Genomic DNA, 25,088 nt, shown 5'->3' with positions numbered 1-25,088 from the left:
CAAAGATTTATGTGCATACACCCCCAGCTCACTGTTCTGCACCTCCCTTAAAATTATAACATTTAGTTTATATTGCCTCTCCTCATTCTTCCTAGCAAAATGAGTCACTTCACACTTCTGTGTTAAATTTCATCTGCCGTACTCCTGCCCAAACTCAAGGAACAGCACCTCATTTACCGATTAGGCACACTACAGCCTGCCGGACTGAACATTGAGTTCAATAATTTCAGAGCATGACGGGTCCCCCTTTTTATACTTAGTTATTCTTTTTTTCTTTTTCCTTTTTTATTTGGTTATTTTATTTTAGGTTTTTCAGTTTGTTTAGTTTGTTTCCACTGTGCTTATCCACTGTTTTGGTTTTTTAAATGTGTTTTTTTATGTTTGTGCTTGGAGTGCTCTGTGCTTTACAGTCATTCACACCCTCTCTGTACTAACGCTTTGTCTTTCAGCACACAATTAACATACTGTTCGCCTTTGTTCCATGACCTTCTGGTCAGTTATTCTCTGTGACCCTGTTCTATCAACATCTTCACCTTTGTTATCTCTTGCCCCACCCCTACTTTACTTGCTTAAAATCTTTTACATTTCTAATATTTGTCAGTTCTGAAGAAGAGTCATTGACCTGAAACATTAACTCTGCTTCTCTCTGCACAGAAGCTGCCAGACCTGCTGAGTATTTCCAGCATTTCTTGTTTTTATTTCAGATTTCCAGCATCTACAGTATTTTGCTTTTATTATTATTAATGCCCATTTCATCAGTTTGTTTTTGTCCTCCTGAAGTCTGTCACTATCTTCCTGTCTGATGACTACATTTCAGTTTTGTGCCATTTACAAACTTTGAAATTGTGTCCTGTATATCCAAGTCTGGGTCATTAATATATATCAAAAGGAGCGATGGTTTGAATTTTATTTTCCTAAATTAAATATATACTATTTAATGGGATTATTTATTTCTGTTCAGAGAGGAGTACTTCTGACTTGATTGTGGGATGTATGGTCAGCATTTTACATGATTTGTGAGATTTCTGTATATGAGTAATTTCTAAACATCAGATAATAAACTCTATAATCAACGTTTGCATGCAAGTATGTTATGAGCAAAAAGGTCTTGAGATGATTTCAATGTGATTTTTTGGGTAGCTTTATTCTATTTTGTCATGAGCCGATTTTAGAAAGGTGATTTAGAAAGCTCCTTTGCTCAAAGACTTCTTTAAATGATTTTCATTAAATGTAGCACTGTTCAACAGTATAAAGTAATCCATTTCATTTTTTTTTCTTGCAATATGTGCTTTAGGTCACAGTGAGTATGCATATCAGCAATCATCATATGCAGAACAAGGTTACGAGCGGTCGTTTGAGGAATCCTCACAGCATTACTATGAAGGAGGTAATGAAAATTAATGTATCTGATTGTGCAGATAAAACAAAGGGTGATCCACTATATCTGCTGTACAGATGTAAACCCACAACTCTAATACTAGATTTAATATATCAATTTCAGGGGTGGCACAGTGGTTAGCACCGCAGCCTCGCAGCTCCAGCGACCCGGATTCGGTTCTGGGTACTGCCTGTGCGGAGTTTGCAAATTCTCCCTGTGATTGTGTGGGTTTCTGCCGGGTGCTCTGGTTTCCTCCCACAGCCAAAGACTTGCAGGTTGATAGGTAAATTGGCCATTGTAAATTTCCCCTAGTGTAAGTAGGTGGTGGGAGAATGGTGGGGATGTGGTAGGGAATATGGGATTAGTGTAGGATTAGTATAAATGGGTGGTTGTTGGTCGGGAGAAGATCAGTAAAATGCACCATGCAGGTATTAAGTAGCGAGATACTGATTTGTACTTATGATTTTTCCCTCATGCCAAGATTCCTGATGTCCTAATCTTCAGAGCACAGTGACAAGGGGTTCACCACAGGTGAAAGATGAGAGGAAATGTTGCTTTATTTTGCCCACTAGCACCAGATTCACATCCTGTTAAATTAGATGCTGTGATGGGACTGTTGGTTCCTGATGGATGTGCTTTGATGTGCCAAATAGCCTTCTTTATTTACATCTTTCTTGAGTGACATTGAATACTGATTTTTATGTGGGTTTTTTGGATGGTAGAACAACCACAGCTTTCATCTTTTTTAAAATTTATTCTCTGGATGTCGGCATTGCTGACAAGACTGGCATTTATTGCACCCCCCCCCCAAAAAAAGGATAAAATCAAAGAAGATATTAGGAGTGTGACCTAAAGCTTAGTCAAAGAGGTGGGTTTTCAGGAGGGGAGAGACAGAACGTTTTAGGCAATGGTTTCCAAATCATGGGGCCTAGATGGCTGAAGGTATTGTGGGAATGTATGAGGTCAGAGTCACATGAATGGAGAGTTTGAGGAACATAGGAGCAGGAGTAGGCCATTCAGCCCATCGAGCCTGCCCCACCATTCAATATGATCATGGCTGATCATCCACTTCAATGCCTTTTTCCCACACTATCCTCATATCCCCTTATGTCATTTGTATTTAGAAATCTGTCAATCTCTGCTTTAAATATACTCGATGACTGAGCTTCCACAGCCCTCTGGGGTAGAGAATTCCAAAGATTCACAACCCTCTGAGTAAAGAAATTTCTCCGCATCTCTGTCCTAAGTGGCTTCCCCCTTATTTTGAAATTGTGTCCCCTGGTTCTAGACTCCCCAACAAGGGGAAACATCTTACCTGCATCTACCCTGTCTATCCCTTTAAGTATTTTGTAGGTTTCAATGAGATCACCTCTCATTACTCCTGTACTCAACTCCTCTTGCAATAAAGGCTAACATACCATTAGCCTTCCTAATTGCTTGCTGCACCTGCATGTTAGCTTTCAGTGGCTTATTGACAAGGACACCCAGGTCCCTTTGTACATTTGTACTTTCTAATCTCTGACCATTTAAGAAATACTCTACACATCTATTCCTGCTACCAAAGTGGATAACCTCATATTTTTCCACATTATATTCCATCTGCCACATTCTTGCCCATTCACTAAGTCTGTCCAAATCCTCTTAAAGCTGCTTTGCATCTTCCTCACAACACACATTCCCACTCAGTTTTGTGTCATCCGCGAACTTGGAAATATTACATTTGGTACCCACATCCAAATCATTGATATATATTGTGAACAGCTGGGGCCCAAGCACTGATCCCTGTGGTACCCCAATAGTCACAGCCTGCCAACAGGAGAATGACATGTTATTTCCTACTCTCTGCTTTCCGCCTGTTAACCAATCCTTAATCCATGCCAGTATATTACCTCCTGTCCCATGTGTTTTAATTTTGCTAACCAACCTCCTGTGGGGGACTTTATCAAAAGCCTTCTGAAAGTCCAAGTATACCACGTCCACCGACTCCCCTTTATCAATTCTGTTGGTAACATCCTCAAAAAGCTCCAACAGGTTTCTCAAACATGATCTCCCATTCATAAATCCATGTTGGCTTTGCCCAATCAGATCATTATTATCCAAGTGTCCATTTATCACATCCTTTAGAATCGATTCTAGCATTTTCCCAACGACTGATGTAAGGCTAACAGGTCTGTAATTCCCTGTTTTCTCTCTCCTTCCCTTCTTAAATAGTGGGGTGGCATTTGCGACCTTTCAATCGCAGGAACCGCTCCAGAATCTATAGAATTTTGGAAGATGATCACCAATGCATCCACTATCTCCACAGCTACCTCTTTCAACACTCTGGGATGTAGAATATCAGGTCCTGGGGATTTATCAGCCTTTAGCCCCATTAATTTCTCCAATGCAACTTTCTTACAAATACTAATTTCCTTCAATTCCTCATTCCCCCTAATCCCTTGGATCTCTAATTCTGGGAGATTTCTTGTATCTTCCTCAGTGAAGACAGACACAAAATAATCATTTAGCTTCTCTGCCATTTCTCTATACCCCATTATAAATTCTCCTGACTCCGTCTGTAATGGACCCACATTTGTCTTAGCCAAATGTTTCCTTTTTACATACCTGTAGAAGTTTTTACAGTCCGTTTTTATATTTTTTGCTAACTTACATTCATATTCTATTCCCTCTTTCTTTATCAGTTTCTTCATCCTCCTTTGCTGTATTCTAAAATCCTCCCAGTCCTCAGGTTTACTACTATTTCTGGAAACTTTATAGGCCTTTTCTTTTAATGTTATACAATCCTTAACTTCCTTTGTTTTCCCAATGACTGCCTTTACTTTTGGGTTTTTTTATGCCTTGAAGGAATGTATAGTTGCTGTAAACTATGTAATATTTCTTTAAAGACTATCCGTTGCCTATGTACTGTCATACCATCATAATTTCCTTTGTTCAAATTTAACACCCTGGCTTCAGATTGACCTATCTCACTTTCAAACATAATGTAAAATTCTATCATATCATGGTCACTCATCTCTAAAGGTTCTTTTACAACAAGATTATTAATTAGCCCTTTCTCATTACATAAAACTAGATCTAAAATAGCCTGTTCTCTAGTCGATTCCTCAACATACTGCTCTAGAAAACCATCCCTAACACACTCCAGAAACTCCTCCTCCACAGCATTACTGCTCATTAGCTTTACCCAGCCTATATGCAGATTGAATTCACCCGTGATTACTGTATTACCCATGCCATATGCTTCTCTAATCTCCTGATTACTACCATGCCCCACACTATTCCTACTGTTAGGTGGCCTATAAACAACTCGTACCAATGTTTGCTGCCCCTTGATGTTTCTTAGCTCCACCCAAGCAGATTCCACATTTTGTTCTTCCGATCTGAGATCCTCCCTTACTAATGTACTGAACCCACCCCTTATTATCAGCACAACATCACCTCCTTTTCCTTTTTGCCTGTCCTTCCTAAATGTCGAATATCCTTGAATATTCAGTTCCCAGTCTTGGTCACCCTGTAGCCACGTTTCCGTTATGGCAATTAGATCATACCCATTTACCTCTATTTGGGTCTTTAAATCATTACCTTGTTGCGAATGCTGCATGCATTCAGGTAGAGTGTCCTTAACCTTGTCTTCTTGACATTATTCTACATTCTAAGCCTAGTTGATGCTCGCCTTTGTTTCACCTGCCTTCTAATGTCATTTGCTACTTTTCTACGTCTTGTTACCAGCTTTACTTACTTGCAATTTGAGCTACCCCCTCAGGTTCCCATTTCCCTGACAAGCTAATTTAAACCCTTCCCAGGAGCACCAACAAATCTCCCTGCGAGGAGATTAGCTCCGGTCCTGTTAATGTGTAGCCAATCAATCCTCCTATTGCTAAGCTCACTAGCAGGTGGCACTGGGAGTAATCCTGAGATTACGGCTTTGGAGGTCCTGCCTTTTAATTTCCTTCCTAACTCCCTAAAATCTGCTTTCAGGACCTCATCCCTCTTCCTACCTATGTCACTGGTACCAGTGTGGACTGCAACTTCTGGTTGTCCACCCTCCCCCAGAAGAATGTCCTGCAGCCGCTCCGTGACATCCTTGACCCTGGCACCAGGGAGGCAACACACCAACCTGGAGTCGCGTTTCCTGACGTGGAAATGCCTGTCTGATATCCTGACTATTGAATCCCCTATTACTATTGCTCTTCCACTTTTCTTCCTCCCTTCCTGTGTAGCTGAGCCACCCATGGTGCCACAGACTTTGCTGTGGCTGCACTCTCCCAAGGAGCCATTGCTCTCGCCAGTATCCAAAATGGAAAACCGATTAGCAAGCAAGATAGACTTAGGGGACTCCTTCACTACCTGCCTGGTTCTCTTAGAATGCCTGGCGGTCACCCATTCATTCTCTTCCTGCATAATCCTAACCTGCAGTGTGACCACCTACCCTAAACGTGCTACCCATGTAGTCCTCTGCCTCGCAGATGCACAACAGTGACTCCAGCTGCTGCTCGAGTTCCGAAACCCGGAGCTCAATCTTCTGCAGCTGGTGACACTTCCTGCAGATGTGTTCGTCTAGGACACGTGGTGCATCCATGACTTACCACATACCACAGGACATACATTCCACTTGGTCAACCTGACCTGCCATAAAGTAACTTTAAAATTTTTTTATTACAATGAGAAGTAAAATAACTTACCAGTTACTCACCAATCAACTTCTTCCCCTGCACCGAAGAGAGAGGCAGCTACTGGAGGCTGAAAAAAGGTAGAAGAAAGAAAGGAGCTCCTCCCTCATGCACCAAACTCCCACTTTACGCTCTGGGAGGGGAGTTAAACAACAAGGGCTGGTGAAGGCTAGGATATGGCAGCATAGGTTTGGATGAAGTGAAGTTTATGGAGGATGATGAATGGGGAAACCAGCCAGGAGACCATTAGAATAGTTGATTCTGAAAGTGTCAAAGGCATGGATAAGGGTTTCGGTGGGGAATGGGTTAAGGCCTGGGTAGAGTTGGACAGTTGTTATGAAAGTGGATCTTTGTAATTGAGATGGTATTGAGTGGAAAACCCCACTTAGGGTCAAACAGGATGCCAAAGTTGTGAACTGTCTGCGTTGACCTGAGTCAGAGAGAGGACGGAATCATTGTCAAGGATACAGAGTTTAGGGCAGGAGCTAAAGTCAATTGTGGGGAGGGTTGGTGGAAAGGGAAAAACAGTTTTTTTGACTGCTTCATTTTGAACATTTTCTTAATTTGCTGAAATGATGACCCGGTCTTGCCAGACATTGTATGCATCCAGCTAGACTATAATAAAATAAAGACAACTGTAGTGAGCCATGTTATAGTGTGCAGCAACTGAACTGAGTGAGAAGTCAGGATTTTGGGGGTGGGGTGATGGTGGGAGGGAGGAGGGATAGAGACTGGATAATTAAGTGGGATTGGAACATTACTCTTTCACTTTTTGGACCTTAATCTGGAACTGGATTGGATTGAAGCCAGCCCAGACTAATGGGATGAAGGTGTTTTGTGCCTGCCAACTACTAAGGTGAAATGCATTTGAGTGTTTACTGGTCAGAGTTCCAATGATTGCCCATAACTTAATGCCAATACTTACCAAAGACGAGATTTTAAGTCACTCAAAACGCATTCATTTGCATGGAATTCAAATCGGGCCTTAGATCTGGGAAAAATTCATACTGGTGCAGTAGTGATTGCTGCTTTGAGGGTGGGTTATGATGTGCTGTTAAACATCTCTGCACAGCTTGCCTGTGTCATACATGTCAATGAAAACTGAAAGTGATCCCATTCCATAGCTGAGCCTGATGCTGTCTTTAATTGACATGCACAAATGTACACTTTCCAGCAAGGTCACTGGCAATTGGTAGCTGCAATATCTACAGTGTTGTACCACAGAATTTCTTTGGGCTTAGCTGCAGAGAACGCCTTTAATTGTTGGAGAATTTGAAGGGCCATGTAGTAGTTTTTTTGGTAGTAAGGACAATATGCCTGACAGCCAGTTTCATCATTTATCTTCAGGAAATTCCCAGTATACCCAACAGCAGACTGCTTACCAGCAGGGACCAACACAGCAGCAAACTTATTCCCAGCAGCAATACCCCACCCAGCAGAGCTTCCCAGGACAGCAACAAGGATACGGTAAGTGGGAGAAGAATGCTAACTGTGAATCATGAACACTTAATTTGTAGTTAGTGCATGATGTGCTAGCTGACCTTTCGTCATGCCATAATTTTCAAAACAAGTAAAATAGGCAGATGTTCAGATCCATTCAGCAATTACCAGACTGGATTGATCCGATAACTAGGCATTTTAAGGCTGCAATTTATTGGTCTGACATTGCAGATTGCAACAAGCAGCTGGTGGACCTGAATTGTACTGCTGGCAGTATCTCATCTGAGCTTAGCAACATCTAAGCATGTCTCAACACATATATATCTTGTGCTTTAGTGTACCTGATTCATGGGTTATATTGTAACTTTCATGTCTGTGCGCTTCTGAACTTGCTTACATTAATATCGAAATGGCAGTATAATTAAGGCCATTACTCTGTTTCACGCTGAGTGTGCCTCCTGGTATGGCCCTCGTCTCTGCTCCCTAAGTCGGAGGGATGCAGACTTGAACAGATATGGTGGACAACTGGTTTATCCTTCACCGCCAGATCTGGCTGGACCACATAAAGCTCTATCGGGTCCAGCCCAGATCTGCGAAAACGTCTCACTATTCCAGAATCATCCTGGAATGCAAAGGTAACCCCTGATTTATTTTCTCTACTGCAAGACATCTTCTTAAACCCCTCTTCCCTGTCTCCTCCATCTTCGCTTCTAACAAGTGCAAGGAGCTCATGGATTTCTTTGTGACCAAGATTGAGACCATCTGATCAGTGCCTATATCACATCCCTCCCTTCCCCTAGCCCACTGGGCCAATTTTCCTCTAAGGCTCCCCCCTTCCTTAGCCATGAACTTGTTTCCTTTCCTAGTTTCTCTTTTAGCTCTTGTCATGCCCTCTCTGAGCTCATCTTGTCCATGACACCCACCTCCTGCTCTCTCAACCCTATTCCCACTAAACTGTTGATCAGCCAACTTCCCCTCCTGGTCCCCATGTTAGCTGCCATTGTTAACAGTTCTCTCTCTAGTCAGGTTCTGTTCTTCTCTCCTTCAAATCTGCCATCATCACCCCTTTCCTCAAAAAAACAATCCTTGACCCCTCCGGCCTTGCAAGCTGCCACACCATCTCCAACCTTCCTTTCCTCTCTAAAGTCTTTGAACTTGTGGTCGCCTCCCAAATTTGTGCCCATCTTTTTCAGAAATCCATCTTTGAATCCCTCCAATCAGGTTTCTGCCCTGCCACACTGCCAAACAGCTCTTATCAAAGTTTCAAATGACATCCTATGTGACTGTGCAACAGTAAATTATCCCTTTTTCATCCCTCTTGACCGGTCTACAGCCTTTGACACAGTTGATCTCACCATCCTCCTCCAATGCCTCACTACCATCATACAGCTGGGTGGGACTGCACTTGCCTGCCCTCATTTAACCTATCTAACTGTAGCCATAGAATCACCATCAATGGCTTCGCTTCCCATTCCCGCACCGTAACCTCTGGTATCCTCCAAGGATTTATCCTTGGACTCCTCCTAATTCTCATCTACATGCTGTCCCTCAGTGACATCATCCAAGTTTCCACATGTATGCTGATCACACCCAGTTCTACCTCAACACCACCGCTCTCGACCCCTCCACTGTCTCTAAATTGTCAGACTGCTTATCTGACATTCAGTACTGGATGGGTAGACATTTCCTCCAATTTTGGGAAGACTGAAGCCTTTGTCTTCTCTTCGGTTCCCACCACAAATTCCGCTTCCTTGACTCCAATTCTATCCTTCTCCCTGGCAACCGTCTGAGGCTAATCCAGACTGTTCACAACCTCTGTAGTATATTTGACCCTGAGATGAGCTTTCAACTACATATCCGTGCCGTCAGTAAGACTGCTTATTTGCACTTTCGTAACATCACCCGACTCTGTCCCTGCCCCAGCTCTTCTGCTGCTGAAAATCACGTCTATGCTTTTGTTACTCCTAGACTGACTATGCTATTGCATTCCTGACTGGGCTCCCACATTCTACTCTCCCTAAACTTGAGGTCATCCGAAACTCTGCTGCCCATGTTCTAACTCGCACCAAATGCCATTCAGCCATCACCCCTCTGCTCGCTGACCAACACTGGCTCCCAGTTAAACGTGCCTTGATTTTAAAATTCTCATCCTTGTTTACAGATCACTCCATGGCCTCGCCCCTACCGATCTCCTCCAGACCTACTACCCTTCGAGATATCTGCACTCCGCTAATTCTGGCCTCGTGAGCATCCCTGCTTTTAATTGCTCCACGTTGGTGGCTGAGCCTTTAGTTGCTTAGGACCCAAGCACTGGCATTCCCTCTGTAAACTTCACTGCCTCTCGACCTTGCTTTCCTCCTTTAAGAGACTTGTTGAAACATGCCATTTTGGCCAAGCTTTTGGTCATCTGCCCTAATCTCTCCTTAAAAAAAAAACAAGAAATGATGAAAAACCTTGATGAAGGGTCACTGACCTGAAACGTTAACTCTGTTTCTCCCTCCACAGATACTGCCAGACCTGCTAAGTATTTCCAGCATTCCCTGTTTTTATTTCAGATTTCCAGCATCTGCAGTATTTTGCGTTTATTCTAATATCTCCTTAAGAGGCTCAGTGTCATATTTTCTTTTATAATGCCTCTGTGAAGTGCCTTGGCACATTTTATTATGCTAAAGGCACTATATAAATATAAGTAGTAGTAGTAGTTGTTGTTGTTGTACTATCGTGCAGAAATAGAAGTGTCAATCCCTGCTCAAAATTATGAGATTAGGCACCTCAAGTTTTTTTTCTTTGCAGGGGTGGTGGGAGGGATTTATTTGGATGCACCAAAGCCACTAAATTAATAGGATCAGCTGTGGCTCAGTTATTAGCACCTTTGCCTCTGTGTCAGCAAGTTGTGGGTTCAAATGCCCAGTTAAGCACCTCATCCTGCTGCCGCAATTAGCTGTATGGCGGGTGGCCTTGTCGCCGCATGGGAAGCATGGCATGAAAACCGTGAAGGCTGCTTTCCGGCTGCAGGGTTGGGGGGGTGGGGTCCCTCGTTAAAAGGCACAGTGTCTGAATGAGGGGCATCAGGAAAAGGGCGACCCGCTGAGAGCCAACACCTGCCCTTGCTATCCACCCCCCTACAACCCCACTTCCCTGCGTGACCACTCCCGTCCTGACCTACCTGTGGCTTGTACCAGTTACGCTCCTGGGCCTCGGGCAGGTGTTCCACTGGCAGCAGCCACTGCCTCTGTGGTGGCGCTACTCTGTGAAAGAGCTGCCAGCCTCTGATTGGTGGGATTTCTGTCGCCAGGACCCTTGATCCTGTAGAAGGCCCACTGCTGTCCACTTAAGTTCCTAATTGGCACTAGATTTAGTGGGCCTTCCACAGAAGAGGCGACGCGGGGTTCTTGGTGTCGCTTTTTCCAGATGTTGAGAGCCCCATTGCCAGGATAAAATCCTGGCCCAGGAATTGAGATCAAAAAATCTAGGTTGACTCTCCAGTGTGGTGCTATCAGAGGTGCTGTCTTTTGGACGACATGTTAAACCGAGGCCCTGTCTGCCTTCTCAGGAGAATATAAAAGATCCCATGGCATGATTTCGGAGACGAGCAGAGGAGTTATCCCTGGTGCCCTGGCCAATATCTATCCCTCAAGCAACAGCACAAAAAAACATTATCTGGTCATTATCACATTGCTGTTTGTGGGAGCTTGCTGTGTGCAAATTGTCTGCCGCATTTCTTGCATTACAACAGTGACTACACGTCTGAAGTACTTCATTGGCTGTAAAGTGTTTTGGGACGACTTGAGGTCGTGAAAAGCATGATATAACTTCACATCTTTCTTTCTAAATTGTATGTGATACCTACACTAGTAATGTTCTTCTCCTATTTCACCAAGTGTTCCATAAAGCCTCTCTGAATGTGGCTCTATCTCCTTGGATCTTTTGAACTCTGTAGTACCCAGTTTGATTGTCAGTAAGGCAAACAGCCACAAAGAAGTGAACATTGGCAAGAATAAAATTTCAACTTTGTTGTTGGGAAGGAAATGAACTTGAAATCTGCATTAATCTGTTCAGCTTGCCAATGAATTTCTTCTTTTTAAACTTTTTTGGTGCTCTGTAACTTGTATATGAATATAATTTGGAAGAATAGAATGATCCTGCACAGGAGGCCATTCGTCCCATCATACCTGTGTTGGCTCTTTGATAGAGCTATCCAACTAATTCTGCTTCCCTGCTTTTTCCCTATAGGCCTTTGATGTTTTTCACTTCTGATTTAATTTATGATTATTTTAAGACATTTTTGGGAAGTTTAAAATGATTGGTTTCCTGGTATTGGTGTAGGGTAGCAGGGTCATTTGAAACCTGAGTGGGTGGTCGTCCCTGCTCTTTTGTGAGTTGGCCCAGGCCCAGGCCCAGGTAAGGGTCCCCTTGGTCAGGGTTACACGCCATGCCCAATGGCGGAATCAACAAATTGTCGGTGGTGATGGTGGAAGAGCTAGAACCTTGAGGGACAAGGGCTGCTTACAGGTGGAGGATCCTTCGGGAAGAGGACTTGTGTTTCCCTTAAAGCACAGGAGGAAGGCAACAGGAAACCACCTCATGTAATTTTTCTCCGAGTCATTATTGCACTTTTCTCATTGGACGCTCTTATGAGCAACTGAAGAGGAAAGCGTAGGACCATGAGGCTTGGAGAAATAAGCAGAAGATCTGCCATTGAGCAGATCAACACTACTATTATTGATGGTATAGTGACTGTTTTCAACCAGAGCTTGTAAAAGGTCTTGAGCATCTGCTTATTAGAGTCATTAGTGACAGACAATTTCAAAATACGATTGTCACTTTTAACCAAGTCCAGATAGGAGACAAGGCAAGGCAGTGTGATCATAGTTCAAGACATTATTGTTTGCTTTACTGATCATGAAAATCCGTGGAAAACCTTTTAACTGTAGATGAAGAAGAGATAAATTTATGGATATGCACTTGAAAACTGGACTATCTGGTTCAAACCCTGATTGGTAGCAACCCTATTTTCAGAGGTTATTTCAAAACCAATTCATTTCAGAATGTGAAAAAGCAGCTGAAAATTCAGTAGAGGTTTGAATGGGAATTTTATGTTGTTTTAAAATTGAAGTCAGCTTTTAAGGCAGGCTTATGTTTCTGACTTTTTTTTCTCAAAGATATACTTCATTCATAAAAATTTGCAAAAATACATTACAAAACAATTCAGAACAGTTCAGATTTCACTTTCCGGATAGTACAACACAGATCAGATTTCTTCGATACAGAAAAACATGAAGTGCCTGACAATTCTTGCCATTCCATTTTAAGTGCAATGCACATTGGCATGACATAGTAAAAACATTTTGCTGTATACAGCCCGAGGGGTTTTCCATGGGTCCAGCCCCGCGGTACACTATGGCGGGAGGACCTTACACAGTGGCCTTTCCACATTGAGCCTTTGCGGCGGCTGCTCCAAGCTTTAGTGCATCAGTCAGCACGTAGTCCTGGACCTTGGAATGTGCCAGTCTGCAACACTCGGTCGTGGACAACTCTTTGCACTGGAACACCAGCAAGTTTCAGGCACACCAAAGACTGTCTTTCACCGAGTTGATGGTCCTCCAGCAGCAGTTGATGTTTATCTCGGTGTGCGTCCCTGGGAACAGACTGTAGAGCACAGACTCCTGAGTTACCGAGCTGCTCGGGATGAACCTTGACAAAAACCACTGCATCTCTTGTCACACCTGCTTTGCAAAGGCACATTCCAGAAGGAGGTGGGCAACTGTCTCTTCACCACAGCTACCTCGAGGGCAGCGTGTGGAGGCGGTGAGATCCCGGGCGTGCAGGAACAATCTGACGAGGAGGGCCCTTCTCACCACCAGCCAAGCTACGTCTTTGTGGTTGTTTGAAAGTTCTGTTGATGAGGCATTCTGCCAAATGACTTTGGCAGTCTGCTCAGGGAACCATCCGACAGGATCCACCATCTCTTTTTCCCATAGGGCCTTGAGGACATTCCGTGCAGACCACTGCGTGATGGATTGGTGGTCAAAGGTGGTTTTCTGCACAAACGTTTCCAAGAAGAATAGGTGGTAAGGCACGGTCCAACAGGATGGAGCGTTCCGCGGCACTGTGGCCAGACCCATCCTTCGCAACGCTGGGAACAGATAGAACCTCAGCATGTAGTGACACTTGGTGTTTGCGTACTGGGGCTGTATGCACAGCTTGATGCAGCTGCACACAAAGGTGGCCTTCAGGATGAGAGTGATGTTGGGTACATTTTCTTCCCCCTTTATCTAGAGGTTTGAACATCGTGTCCCTCCGGATAAAGTGGATGATGGCTCAGGTGATCGCCACGGCACAGGACTGGGGTATGGGCCAGAACTGCACCTTGTGCAGTAATAATGTGAGCACCTTGCACCTGATGACCAGGTTCTTACCCGCAATGGAGAGAGAACGCTGCTCCCACATGCTCAGTTTATGGTTCACCATGGCTGCTCTCTCCTTCCAGGTTTTGCTGCATGACCCAGCCCATCCGAATCATATCCCCAGTAAAGGCCTGCTCAGGTCTGCCAAAAAAAAACCCGACCCGAGTCCGACAGAACCACATCCGACCTAAGCCCGACTTGGCCCATCCCGAGCCCTTCCATTTTTTTCCCACGCCTGACCCGACCATCAATTAACTTACCTTCCGTTTTTCACTTTGTTGCTGATCTGCACAAGCTTAAAATAACTGTAATAAAACCACCTTTCTGGTACAAAAGTTAAATTTTCTGTGGAGCCACTTACCTGTGATAGAGCGTGCCCGATCCGGCCCGACCCAAGCCCGAATGCCAGACCCGGAAGTGCAACCCGACCTGACCCGAACCCGACACATCGTTGGGTTTGGGTCGGGTAGTAGGCCTTTCATCCCCAGCACCTTCAGGGTAGTCTGACCTGACGGTGAAGGGGACAACTTGACTACTGAATGACCTTGGTATGCAAAAGGTTGCTAATTAGAGGCTGGAATAGTCCGTGAGGAAAGTTATCTGGATGCTACCTGCTATTCTCTTCCTATCCCCCAAGTAAAAAGAGTTTCCTGTTTGTAATTGTACAACTGATGCATTGTAAATGATAAAAAAAATTATGTTGGAAATCTGAAATAAAACCAAAGAAATGTTGGAAATACACTTGGTACATCAGCACCTAAAGAGAGAAGCCTGGTTAAGGTTTCGGATGTGGAGTGTGTGGATTTCTTTTAACAAAAGATCCACACTAATGGAATTGTAGATGAATGTTTTCAAACTTAAAATCAAAGCATCTTTGGTGTGGATTCACTGGGTGGGAATTTTGTGAAAGCTGGTTTGATATGAGAAGTAAATTAGAAATTGTGATTTCTCTAAACCATGTCCCTACCACCTAATCCAATTGAATTACTTATAACCTGATAGGAAATAAATAGCAACTTCAAAAGTTGAAAATAGACTAGTATAGTTCAAAAAAAAAATTGCCGACTACTCATAGGCAACACCACTTTGGCCACATGCACTCATTTTAGCAGAAAACACCCTTCGTGCACTTACATAATACAGGTAAATGTACTTCATGCATATTTAATTTGTAAACATCTACCGCCATTCAGTAAACAAGGAAGTGAATTACTCACTGATCAAAATCACTCATACACTATGATTTTTGTCTTACCGTTTTACCAACAAACATTAAAAAGGTCAAAGTACACTTGCATTTGCTGTACGAATGAGTATTGAGATCACATGCCCAATGATGGTGTCTATCACTCACTTTTTTAAATAATCAGAATTGTAATTAGCCACATCTGATTCCCGATTACTCACATGTGGCTAGTGGCAAACATATTGGATAACACTGCAATAGCTGTTGAACTTCAAACTGTCGTTACTTTCTAAAAATTTGTTCATGGGATTCGGGTGTTGCAGGCAAGGCCAGCTTTTATTGCCCATCCCTAATTGTCCTTTACAATAGCAGAAACTGAGAGAAGCAGTCACTGAGTCAGTGCAGTGTATAGTATGTAGAAGAGAATGAGGCTTACTTAGTCAGTAATCTCAACATTTGTTTAGATTAAGTTAGAATTCAGGAATTAAAATCATCATTATGAAATAAACAAAATGTGCAAATGCTATAATTTTGATCGGGGTACACTTTATGTCTATCTCACTTCTCTAAAGGTTAGAGTGTTTGCCTCAGAAATTCAGCTGCTGGATCTCCAATTAACAGAATTGAAAGTGGCCTCCAATATATTGATCTTTATTCTGGATTACAACGGAATATTGAAGAAGCACTAGAAGTTAAACATAACTAAAACCGGTTTCTTTCTTCAAATATTTGGGCTGATTGATGCCTGAGATCTGGGAAATGAAGCACTTTCCTTTTTCACTGCTCGGTGTTAACATGAAGCTCTAGAAAACGGCTCTTTGCCTCAATAACATGATGCAGCCACAGCCTCAGAACAACAACTCCTATTAAGTCAGTGATTTTTCCCATATCAGCTTCTGAATGAGATTGCCAATCAGTGCCAGACTAGGGAGAGTTTTGTTCTGTGGGCCCAAGCCCATTAAGAACTCAATTTGCACAGGACCTTTAAACCAACTGACAGGGGAGGTTTTCAGTGCATTCGGTTGGGCTGGATTTGCATAACATAAATAGGAGCAGGAATAGTCCATTCGGCTGCTTGAACCTGCTCCACCATTCAGTAAGATTATAGCTGATCATATACCTTAGCTTCTTGAACGTTGTTGCAGCTGCAGTTATACAGGCAAGTGGATGGTATTCCATCACATTCCTAACTTGTGTCTTGTAGATGCTGGAGAGGCTTTGGGGAGTCAGGAAATGAGCCTCGTATAAGTTTCTACTTTCATTTTTCCCCCTACATGTTGCAATTAATATAACTGCCAGATATGGCTCATAGTTTTTTAAAGTTCCTAGAAATTTCTGAAGTTTTTGTTGGGCAACTTACTGAAAAGCAATTTGAGGAAAGGACTGAAGGAATGTTACTTTCAGGAATTTCCCAATAACCAGCTGTTTTTTGGTCTTTCTAAAAATAAAATAACCAGTGTCAACAACAAAACACTGGGCCCCAGTGTGACACAAATAGAATCCTGTTGTATTTCTTAATGGTAAATGCTTGTTTTAAACCATTTCAATAAAACAGGTTCGCAGTAAAAAATTTGACTGTTATAAAAATGAAGAACTATATCTTTAAAATATGCAGCTCTACCATGATAGTTGGTTGATACCAATTGTTTGTTACCAAGAGTTTCTGCTTTGCTAAATTTAACAAAAAGGTGATAAATTTGCTTTTGGCTGTAATTCAAATCTAAATTAGCATACAGGGGTTTTCACACAATAAATGTGATTATTTTTAGCAATATATGATCTAACTTGCTCTAGAAATTTATTGGATGTGGTGCACATGGACTTTCAGAAAGCCTTTGACAAGATACTGGACAGGGAACTGTTCGAGAAGATTAATAGTATGGGACTGGGGGGAAGAGTAGCAAACTCAATTTTAAAAACTGTTTAGATGGAACAAACAGAGGGTAGGAGGATGATTTGAACCTAACCAACCAGGAGGAAAACTGAGTCAATCTGATCAGTAGTCAATGAAAAGTAAATCAGGCAGTGTTTAAAACAGGTGGCTGATCTTACTGCACCAGTTTCCCACCAGGTGAATTAAGTTAAGATTATGCCCTAGGAGTAGAGGCAGTTTCTCCGAGTAGTTGGAAGGGGTAGCAATCTCATAAAAGGTTCTGTTCTGGGACTGCTTCTGCTTACTCTGCACATGAGTAATGTGGATAGAGGGCTAAGGAGAGTGGTGTCCAAATTTGCCAAATAAGCATGATTTTAAAAAGAAAATAGTTCTGAGGACCAAAGGAAACTTTGCGGGGACTTTATAAGATGGTGAAATGGGCGAAAGGAAGTGGCAGATGGAAATGTCAGTAAATGTGAGGTGGTAGATTTTGGTTGAATAATTGTACATTTTGAGTGGGGGAAAGCTGAATGATGTGGAAGAGCAGAGCTATTTGGCGGTTCGGGTTCATAAGACATGAACAGCAGCACTTCAAGTTTTATGGCAAGAGGTGAGGAGTATAAAAGTTGAGTTGTAATGGCAAATCTCTATAAAACCTTAGCAAGATCACAGTTGTAGTACTGTGTGCAGATTTGGACTTCACACTATGGGAGAGTGTTGAGGTACAGTGCAGATTCACTAGGATGCTGTTTGGTATTCAGAAGTGCAAATAGGAAAAAGACTTAAAGTTGGGGCTCTTTTTATTAGAATAAAAGAGATTACAAAGTTATTTCTGGTTTAAAATTATGAAGGGATGGGACAGAGTAGATGAAAACAAACTGTTTCCAATGATTAGGAGGTCTAGAACAAGGAGATGGAAATATGAGAGATTTAGGACAGAAACCTGTGAAATGCACTCCCAGAACTAGTGATTGAAGCACAGGTCAAGTTAGATAGCTGTTGAACAAAACATGGATAAAGGGATATGGGAAGAGGGAAGGAACATGGGATTAGGACTACAGTTCATGTGGAGAATAAACAACAGACTCGCTGGACTAAATGGCCTGTTTCTATGTTGTAATTTCTGTAATTCTGTGAATGTCTAAATGGGAAAACTAAAAAGGGGGAAGATAAATAAATGTGAAGAAAATTTTCTTTTTAAAATGACCAATGATGAACTTGCATAATTCATTTTCTTCTTTTCAAAATGGTCCCTACAATGACATTGATTTTTGATTCAAACTGCTACAAAATCTTGTTCAAAGCTATAATTTTAAACATTTGAAAAAGGTTGCGCTGAATAATTTTTTTTTAGTTATACAATGGCTGTATAAAAGACTTTCTGTTCATTTATACATCTGAATTATTTAACAGCATAAAAGGTGATGTTCTCAAGGCAATTGCTGTGGAGGCTAAAACAGTTGTAGCAGTTGGATGCTATGATGAGATTGTAGATTTGTCCTAGATGGATGACCTAGGATGGTTTGATTGCCTTCCTCATCTATATCTCTTGTGGTTAATACTGAGATGCAACCAAAGGAAGGTATAGCAGTAACATGTGGGCGGGATCAAGGGCCACAACATGAACTGTCATATGAAGCGCACAACTAGATGCTTGCATCTATCATCAAATCATGTGCTATCAATCAAGATTCATCCCTTGATGAAAATTGGATCTATAATGAAGATGAGAGGAGACTGAACGATTGATAATTGTATGGGAAAGGGCTTTTGGCTTGACATAGAAAAGATACAGGCTTCCAAAATACAGTGGCCCTGGGCCAGAAGTTGGTAACAATAAAACTGATTTTCCATGGATAAGTGTCTTGATTCTAGAAATTCATCATAAAGTAAATTTTTCATGGGCATAGTGAGCATTGATTGTTCTTAAAAAAAAAAAAACCCCTTGAATTTATAACATTATAACCCAGCACAAAGCCAAATGCTGCAATTGAAAATTGACGCCTCTGACCAAAGATTCTCCAGCATGATAAGTAGAGTGTATATAAATCTACCTTGAAGCTTCAGATTGGTGGGTATATTCAGATTAGTATGCATCAGAATGAGAGTCTGATGTAGAAATATCAATATTTGTGTAAGAAAATATTGATTTTTATTTTAATCCAAACTCTAATGACATTTAACCTCACTAGGATGCCCTGTCCAAACTTCACAATTGGTCTGAAGTACTTTCATAGACATAACGCGTAAAGCATGGAACATAGTCTCAAAGTCTAAGATCTCTAACAAGAATGATTCAACTGTCTAATAACTCCAGGGGATTCAGGCATGTATTGATAAGGTTTTAAAGATGAGTTAAAAACGTAACCTAAAATATGCTGTAGCTTGGTGATTCGCAATAGTTTGCTGTATAAATTGTACTTTCCAGGCCCTTTCAATTTTTCGAATTACCACTGAAAAAATGGTTGAACCATGTAACAAATATTTTCAGAGATAAACTCCACCCAAAATGAAATCTAGTACTGTTAGTGCACAATGGAATGTTGAACTTCACTGCTAAACACATTTTTATCTGCTAACCCCTGGGTTGAGAGTAGTACTGCATGTATTAACAAGCAGTGACCTTTCAGTACCTTAATTCAAGTGTTTATCTGTTAAGAAATCAAAAGGACCATTAAAGCCAAGGCTGAGCTTGTTCTCACCTTTTTTCCTCAGCTTGACAATGCTGAGACCAATAGTAGCACCCTGGTTCTGCCATTATAATTATTGCTGCAATGGCTGAGATTAGCTTTCTCAATGAACCTGGAACCTTCTTGGTCTGCACGGCTCAGTGCCACACCACATGGAGTGTTGCCCTTCAGAGCCATCAGAGACTTTTATATGGTATCTCATGCAGTATCTCACATGAGTTACCACAGTTTCTTGTGGATATGTTGTAAACATGCCATGCACAAGTAAAACCCAAATATGAACATACTTGAATATTAATTTGATATATTGCAGGGGAAATTTTTTTTTGGCAATCAACATGTGTATGTTTCTTCAAAAATGTAATTCTACTGTTTCCTGCCATGTCTGATTTAAAAAGAATATAGATCATGTGGAGCCATCTGTCTTATTAAAAACATGTTGTAAAATTCCAGGTCCAACCCAGGGAGCCACTTCTCAGTATCCAGGTTACCAACAGGGACAGGGACAGCAATATGGAAGTTACAGGACTGCTCAGCCAGGGCCCTCAGCTCAGCAACAGAGGCCTTATGGATATGAACAGGCAAGATAGACAATCCTGTGAAATACTTCATTGTACAGTTTATGATATGTTTTCTTTAAATCATTTTGTCATTTCCTACATTACAACAGTAACTACACTTCAAAAGTACTTCATTGACTGTAAAGCACTTTGAGGTGCCCGGTGGTTGTGAAAGTGCTATATAAATGCAAGCCTTTCTTTTTTTTTTAAGGCAAAGCAAACTATTCGAGTTCCACCAGTACACCCCTACCCCACCCCCACCCTCCCAAGAGACTGTCTCCTCAAATATTTTTGGCTGTTTTCAAAACCAGAAAAATAAATTGTTCATAAAAATAGGTTTACTTGGTGCTTCATTTCTTAATGGTTTCATGAGTTTCGTGCTCTAGGATCCAATTAATACTAGTTTTGATTATTTAAAAAAAATCCTGGTGGGGGGGGGAGGTGGGAAATAATAGGGATTACTGTCCAGTGGTTGCTCCTTTAAATTATAAAATCGGATTCCTATGATCATTCCAATTGTCAACTTCATGTTCATTTCTAGTATATAAAATGTGGTATCTTTAATGCAGTACTTTAAAAAAAAAAATGTTGGCTGTTTCCTTTGGTGTAATGTTGCAAGTTTCTTGTTGATGTTTTGTTTAAACCAGGAGACTTCCGATTTTCTTCATTTCGACATACACACAACAGTAATTAATGCTGGAATTCTGAATTGTGTAAAAAAACCATGGATGCTTTATGTGCTTTTGAATTAAGAACCCTAGGGAAAGGGCAAAAATTAATGGTGCAGCTCACCAACAATTTTAAACCAAATACATAGGAAGCTGAAATATATCTAGATGTGGTGATTTGGTCACTTGGGTTTCAAAAGTCTCTAGATTTTATGAGGATAGGTAAACAGATCAGTAAGAACTTACATAGTTTTGAAGTCTTAAGGAAGTATGAGATAAATTGGGAGAGTGCATGCATGGTGAGCCTTTATTTCTACACAGTGAAGAGAGGAGGCAGTGCTTGCAGGACATACTATTTAGAGCTGAAGGGAATCCAGAACAGAAAGTTAAGGAGTGCAATGACTGCATTAGCGTTTATTTTATTTAATTGAGGATGGGGTGGGGGTGGGGGAGAGAGACAGAAAGAAAGAGGTCAGAATTTAGACGAGGACTGTCTCATTGTCTAATGGACAAACTAGGCTCGATTTTCCTTCAGGAATGCACACATTTTCAGGCAGTCCTAAAAGATTGCAAGGAGGCTTACTGTCATATCCTTCCTCTTGAAATGACTCGGTGAGGTTTTTTTTCAGCCACTGATTCTGCTATGTATAAGTGAGAGCATGGAAGCAGGGCTATCTTCTTCTCTCCTAACCCACAACATTTCCACTTTTGTACTGCTGATAGAGGAGAAGACAAGTAAGAAAAAAGCAGTAACGGGATTTGGTGTTATGGGGCAGGGCGTATCCTATTTCATGGTGAAAAGGTAGGCTATCTGGCCACCTCTCCCTCTCTTAACTTCTCTAACTGCTGGCGTGTTTTGCCATTTGGCTCATTTAGAGCCAACAAAATCTAGATATGCACATTTTGGAGGCTCTGTCCTCTTTTACATCTGCTCCCATTTCAGGTACTGAACTGGGTGCCCTGCTGAAACACCTTCTCCTTCTCATGCCCCACAGTGTGGGCTCCCTCTGAAGAGCAGCGATACAGTTGGGAGACCACCCTATGTATGTAATTGACCTCAACACGAGAAAATGGGTTGGAGTCCCGGTGGGATTAGACTGGTGGACAGAAGTCCCGCTCCAACCCGTTCTGATAATGATCTTAAGGTTTAATTTTTACCTTCTTCCTAGTTCGTATGTTCTTGAGAAGGATACAAGAGAGGTACAAGAAGAACCTAACTAGACAAGGAACAGTTTTTTAAGCTTTGGCACACATGAGCCTTATCAGGAGTTAATGAAGACAAAAGGAAATGTTTGACATACGAAAAAGGTAGCTAAGCTTTCTACAGATGATGCTACAGCCTCACTTGGGATTAAGGGAGATGGCTGCATCTATTTGCAACACACGTGGGCTGGACCAGATTTCTGATTGATCCCCTTGGAGGATAAAACACACTCAACAGTTTGTCTGGAATGTGTAATTTCATCTTGTCTGCTGCAGAGCAATTCAAGTTCTCTGCAATGTGTAATTTGATTCAGTCAATGTCAGGCAGGCGACAGAGTTCAGACAAGGCACAGTGTTAACCCTACTGGTTTCAGAGAACACACTGCGCTTGCACTGCTGAGTTCAGATAGGAAGGGGTGAGGCCATAGAGGGATTTCAACGTGAGAGTGAGTGTTTTAAAATCATGGTGTTGGTGGACCCTGAGCCAATGTTGGTCAACTAGCACAGGGGTGATGGGCAAATGCAGAGTTTTGGATGAGCTCAACTGCATTGAGGGTGGAAGATGAGAGGCTGACCAGAAGGACATTGGAATAATTGAGTCTGGCAAATAACCGACAAATGTAATGTCATGCATGTTGTTAAGGCCAACACAGGGTACCTCCCATTTTTAAAAATGTATTTATTCATTCCCAGGATGCAGGCAAGGCCAGCATTTATTGTCCATTCCTAATTGCCCTTGAGCAGGTGGTAGTGAGCCACTTTCTTGAACCACTGCAATCCTTGTGGTGTGAGTATGTCCACAGTGCTAATAGGTAGGGAGTTCCAGGATTTTGACCCAGTGACGATGAAGAAATGGCGATATATGCCAAAGTCAGGATGTTGTGAGACTTGGGGAACATGGAGGTGATGATGTTCCTATGTGCCTGCTGCCCTTGTACCACTAGGTGGTAGAGGTCACGGGTTTGGGAGGTGATGTCGAAGAAGCCCTGGTGAGTTGCTGCAGTGCATCTTGTAGTTAGTAGACAATGCAGCCATGGTGTATTGGTGGGCGGAGGGAGTGAATATTTAGGGTGGTTGATAAGGTGCCAATTAAGGGGTTGTATTGTCCTAGATGGTGTGGAGCTTCTTGAGTGTTGTTAGAGCTGCAGGCAAGTGGGGAGTACTGTCCTGACTTGTGCCTTGTAGGTGGTGGAAAGGCTTTGGGGAGTCAGAAGGTGAGTCACTCACCACAGAATACCCAGCCTCTGACCGGCTCTTGTAGCCTCAGTATTTATGCGGCTGGTCCAGTTGTTTCTGGTCAGTGGTGACCCCTAGGATGTTAACGGGAGAGTTTGACGATGATAACACTATTGAATATCAAACAGAGGTACTTTAGACTCTCACTTGTTGGGGATGGTCATTGCTTAGTACTTGTGGCATGTGAATGTTACTTCCCGCTTATTGGCCCAAGCATGAATGTTATAGTCATAGAGTCATAGAGAGATACAGCACTGAAACAGGCCCTTCGGCCCACCGAGTCTGAGCCGACCAACAACCACCAATTTATACTATTCTTACATTAATCCCATATTCCCTACCACATCCCCACCATTCTCCTACCACTAGGGGCAATTTACAATGGCCAATTTACCTATCAACCTGCAAGTTTTTGGCTGTGGGAGGAAACCGGAGCATCCGGCGAAAACCCACACGGTCAGAGGGAGAACTTGCAAACTCCACACAGGCAGTACCCAGAACCAAACCCGGGTCGCTGGAGCTGTGAGGCTGCGGTGCTAACCACTGCGCCACCCCAAAACAATTTCATGGTTACCATTAGACTAGCTTTTTAATTCACAGCTTAATTGAATTGAAATTTCAGCATCTATCATAGTGGGATTTGAACCCATGTCCCCAGAGCAGTAGCCTGGGCTTCTGGTCCAGTGACATTACCAGTGCACCACTGCCTCTCCATGTTGTCTGTGTCTTACTGCGTGAGGGGACAGTCTGCTTCATTGTCTGAGGAATTGTGAATGGAATGGACACAGTGCAATTATCAGCGAACATTCCCACTTCTGATTCTATGATGGAGGAAAGATCATTGATGAAGCAGCTGAAGATGGTTGGGCCTAAGACACTGGGCTAAGGAACTCCTTCAGGATACCTGGTGCTGAGAGAATTGGCCTCAAACATCCATCGCCATCTGCCTTTGTGCTAGGTATGACTCCAGCCAGTTTTCCATCTTGATTCCCATTGACTTCAGTTTTATGAGGGCTCCTTGATGCCACTCAGTCAAAATGCAGCCTTAATGTTAAGCACAATCACTCTTACCTCAACTCTGGAATTTAGCTCTTTTATTCATGTTTGGCCAGGGCTGTAATGAGGTGGAGTCGAGTGGATCTGACAGAACCCAAACTGAGCATGGTGAGCAGGTTATGGGTGAATAAGTATCACTTAGTAACACTGTCAACAACAACTTCCATCAATTTGCTGATTGAGAGTAGGATGATAGAGCAGTAAATAGCTGGATTGGATTTGTTCTGCTTTTTGTGGACAGAACATATCTGGTCAACTTTCCACTTTGTCAGCTGGATGCCAGTAGCTAGAAAAGCAGCTAGTTCTGGAGTACTGGTCTTCAGCACTACTGCTGGCATGTTGTTGCAGTCCGTAACTTTTTCTATATCCAATGTGTTCAGCCATTTCTTGATAGCACGTGGAGCGAATCAAGTTGATTGAGGATTGGTTTCAGTGTTGGTGTGGACCTCAGAAGGAGGCGGAGATGGATCATTCATTCTGCATTTCTAGCTGAAGGTGATTGCAAATGCTTCAGCCTTGTCTTTTGCACTCAATTGCTGGGCTCCGGCATCATTGAGGGTGGGGATGTTCATGGACCTTTCTCCTCCCATTAGTTGTTTAATTGTACACCACAGTCCCGACTGGATGCGGCAGGATAGCAGATCTTTGATCTGATCTGTTGCTCAGCGCTGTCTAGTCACAAATTGCCTAGTCCAGATGAGATGCATCTTAGGTTGCTGAG

At 42.4% G+C, this 25,088-nt stretch overlaps 1 protein-coding gene across 1 annotated transcript in view; it reads left to right on the top strand.

The window, feature by feature from the left end:
- Window positions 1-20,234, top strand: part of LOC137378231 (calcium-responsive transactivator-like) — a 68,277-nt gene extending 48,043 nt beyond the window's left edge. Inside the window, exons 8-10 of the mRNA XM_068048454.1 lie at window positions 1,295-1,387; window positions 7,396-7,515; window positions 20,098-20,234. Of these exons, the coding sequence (XP_067904555.1) occupies window positions 1,295-1,387; window positions 7,396-7,515; window positions 20,098-20,234 (350 nt within the window). The remainder of the gene's footprint in view (window positions 1-1,294; window positions 1,388-7,395; window positions 7,516-20,097) is intronic.
- The last annotated feature ends 4,854 nt before the right edge of the window (window positions 20,235-25,088 follow it).

This window comes from Heterodontus francisci, chromosome 16 (assembly GCF_036365525.1).
Source record: "Heterodontus francisci isolate sHetFra1 chromosome 16, sHetFra1.hap1, whole genome shotgun sequence".
Lineage (NCBI taxonomy): Eukaryota > Metazoa > Chordata > Chondrichthyes > Heterodontiformes > Heterodontidae > Heterodontus > Heterodontus francisci.
Note: the sequence above shows the minus strand (reverse complement) of the source record. Positions and strands in the feature narration are given on the sequence as shown.